This window comes from Myotis davidii, unplaced genomic scaffold (assembly GCF_000327345.1).
Source record: "Myotis davidii unplaced genomic scaffold, ASM32734v1 scaffold26, whole genome shotgun sequence".
NCBI classification, from domain to species: domain Eukaryota; kingdom Metazoa; phylum Chordata; class Mammalia; order Chiroptera; family Vespertilionidae; genus Myotis; species Myotis davidii.
In genome coordinates this window covers 6,005,470-6,009,103 of record NW_006299245.1, presented here as the reverse complement: position 1 = coordinate 6,009,103, position 3,634 = coordinate 6,005,470, and the positions used below count along the sequence as shown (strand labels likewise).

Here is a 3,634-nt window from a genome sequence, read left to right as displayed (position 1 = left end):
CCAAGGGGTCCCAGACTGCGAGAGGGCACAGGCCGGGCTGAGAGGCACCCCCTTCCCCCCGCCCCAAGTGCACAAATTTTTGTGCACCGGGCCTCTAGTTTATATATATAAAACCCTAACATGAACCGAATGGAGTAACAACCGAACAACTAGTCACTATGATGTGCGTTGACCACCAGGGGGCGTGCGTGGAACACAGCAGTTGTCAACAGCAGATGGCAGAGCGTGAAACATGGCAGGCATCAGCCAGGGCGGGTTGGTGTTTCAGGTGAGCGGGGGTGCCAGACCAAGACGGGGCACTGGCCACTGTTATCAGAGTAAGCCTCTGGTAGTTATTAAAAATTCTTTGCTCCCACTCACTGCAGTCCTGTCCAGCGGTCACACCTGCTACCGGCACTGGATCCACCACTCGCACCTGCTGCCAGCGCTGCAGCCACCGCTCACACCCGCTGCCAGTGCCTGACACTTGCCCCAATCGCTCCATGCCATCAGCAGATGCAAACGGGGCCAACACTGTCAGAACATGGGAGCGGCAGCAGTGGGAGCGGGCTGCCGGCAGTCAGGGGACTCAGGGCCATAGCGGGAGGTGCTGGGCAGGGGTGCAGAGGATTGGCGGAGACCCGCCCCTGTGCCCTCTGCAGCCTCGCAGCCCACAGTTCCTTTCAAGGTGCACAGATTCGTGAAATGGGCCCCTAGTATAGAATAACCCAGTGAAAGATGACCAATGCATCCCTTCTGATTATTTCACCAAAAGATTAATGCTAACCTGAATAACAATTGCAGCTTTTTCCATCTGTTCTTGGATATTCACGGTGTTTTGTATTTTTTCGTCCTTTAAAATAGTTTGATTTTTGATGCCGGACTCTGGCCGGGATCTCTGGAGTCCTGATGAAGCAGTATGCAGTTTTGTAGATAAATGGATTTGTCTGTGCACAATGTAACCACGCCAGTATGCTTGGATTACTTTAGCTGCCATACTATTATGAAGAGAAAAGAAAACATTTTTAGTTCCTAAAAATACATAGTTGTAGATAAGAGGTCCTTCCTTATCAGCTATATTTGAAAACCTGGACTAAATAAATTATTTGAAAATAAGACATCATCTTTTGTTTAACTTTAGTCATAGAAGTAAAGATAGCATGGAAACTCAAATCTGAAGGACAGAAGTGGGGCAGTAACTTAGAGAGGGATGTGAGTACAAGGAACTTTTTCTTTCTTTTTCTTTTAAGGAGGAAGATATTTCCTAGATTTTGCATGCTACTGAGGATGATGATCCAGGAGAGAGGGAATAAAACAGATGATGTTGAAAAGAGGGGACAAAAGTAGGAACCGATGTTGAGTTGGCAAAAGAGGATGAGATCCTGTTCACAGTGGAGAGATCAGAGGAAGAAGAGGCCCCTGACCTGAAGAGGAAGGACCCACTAGGTCTTTACTAGCTTCACTTTCCTTCATGCCCATAATTAAATACTTAAATCAGACCGTTACAAGCCCAGTAGTTGCTTCTAACATGTTCCAAACCTACATATTTGCCAATGTCAGGCTCTAGATCAATCCATGCCCTGCTTTTTCCACATCCCATTAGACTGCCTATCAACATGAGCAAAATTTGAATAACAATGTGTATTGATTATAAGTGGATTCTCAATGTGCAAAATTATTTACCTCTTCCTAAATAAATGTGCTTCCCTTCTCACCCAGATTAATGCGGGACTCTTATCAAAATAAAGAGTTTAGTCTAAATGCTAACTATTATCTTAATATTTCTTCAAATCCCTCAGTTTAGTTTAAAAGTCTTATGAAGGAAAACTAATTCTTGCATCATATCCTTCTCCAGTGCTACCCTGAAACTGTTTTTAATAATTTCATAATTGTCAAACCCGATGATATTTTCTTCTACCTCATTCTAGTCATGAAAGCAAAGTGGAATTATGTGATAAATACTGCCAGACATGACTAGATTTTTTTTCATAGTTATCTATTTATGGAAAATTAGAAAGGAATGATGTAACCATATTCTCTTATTATTTGGCACTATTATTGTTATTACTATTGTTATCATCAATACCACTACCACAACCAACATTATCATCACCATCATTTTACCTAAAGCCGTTAGAAGCCTTCAATCTATTTTGCTATGTATGAATAGAAAATTCAAGTTAATGGATAAAACTTCTGGCCTAAGATAAACTGCTTGTACTCCTAATACTTGGAAACAAATAATCACTGCTAAAAAGAAAAACACAGGCCCCAAATAGCATCCTTGTGCTAAAAGCAAATGATACCAAACTCAGATTTAATACCTGATCTAATTGCAGATTTGATTCTCCCAGAATCATAACCTTAATCAACCCATCTGTAATTTTCTGATCAAGCACCCATAAAGTAAACAGTCATGTGCTGCCTGCCTGCCCCCCATACAAATAAGAGACTATCTGTGTGATAAAGATCCTTCCTGTTCTCTTCCCCAAAGAAAAGATGTCCTGGCTTCAAAATAATCCTCCCTTTCTTTCTTAATAGCTACCTTGCCCCACCCTTCTTCTTATAAAAACCTTCCGTTTTGTACAGCCTCTTATAGCTCCCTTCCAAGTGATTCGTGAATCACTTAATAAAGCCAATTAGGTCTTCAAATTTACTGGGTTAAATTTTGTTTTTTAATGTCACAATCCAACAAATCATTTCCTTCTCCCAGGGTGAACAGAACTTTGTAACTTTTGCTATGGATTTAATTAACATTCAACCATCAATTCATTTCTTCATCTTTTGAACAAAAAATAAGTTATACCATTTTAAAACACTATATATAATAGATACTTTGAATGTTAAAGAAAAGAGTCTGAAAAAATATTTGCAATGTATAACTGGTAAAGAATGAGAGATTTTTAACATAACACATTTAACCTAAGACAGCATCGTATATTTTACTAGAGGCCCAGTGCACAAAATTTGTGCATGGGTGGGGTCCCTAGGCCTGGCCAGCAATCAGGGCTGATCGGGGCCAGGTTGATTAGGGCTGGGCTGATCGGGGCCCAAAGGTCCTGGCAGGGTCGGGAGAGGAGGCGACAGTCACCGGGCCGGGCACGGAAGAATGGATGCCAGATGCTGACACCACTGTTGTCAGTGCCCCTCCACTCTGCAGTTCCCTGCTACCCCTCCCTCCTTCCCATCCCCCCTACACTGTGGCAGGTGGGTAGCAAGTCCCTCAGCCCGGCCTGTGCCCTCTCACAGTCTGGGACCCCTCAGGGGATAACCACCTACTGGCTTTGGCCCACTCCCCAGAGGATTGGGCCTAAGTTGGCAATCAGACATCCCTCTGGCAGCCCGGGAGCCTTCGGGGGATGCCCACTTGCTAGTGGGAGGCAGGCCTAAGCTGTAGTCGGACATCCTTAGTGCTGCTTAGGAGGCAGGAGAGGCTCCCACCACCACTGCTGTGCTGGCAGCTGGCAGCTGGCAGCTGGCAGCTGGCTTGTGGCTGAGCAGAGCTCCCCCTGTGGGAGCTCACTGACCACCAGGGAGCAGCTTCTGCATTGAGCATCTGTCCCTGGTGGTCAGTGTGTGCATCATAGTGACCAGTCGACTGATCATAACGGTCGCTTAGGCTTTTATATTATAGAATATATATATACTAGAGGCC

The 3,634-nt window shown here is 44.3% G+C and overlaps 1 protein-coding gene across 1 annotated transcript in view; it reads right to left on the bottom strand.

Moving 5' to 3' along the window:
• LRRIQ1 (leucine-rich repeats and IQ motif containing 1) overlaps positions 1-3,634 on the bottom strand; it is a 231,251-nt gene that overhangs the window by 98,784 nt on the left and 128,833 nt on the right. Inside the window, exon 16 of the mRNA XM_015571113.1 lies at positions 767-977. Within this exon, the coding sequence (XP_015426599.1) occupies positions 767-977 (211 nt within the window). The remainder of the gene's footprint in view (positions 1-766; positions 978-3,634) is intronic.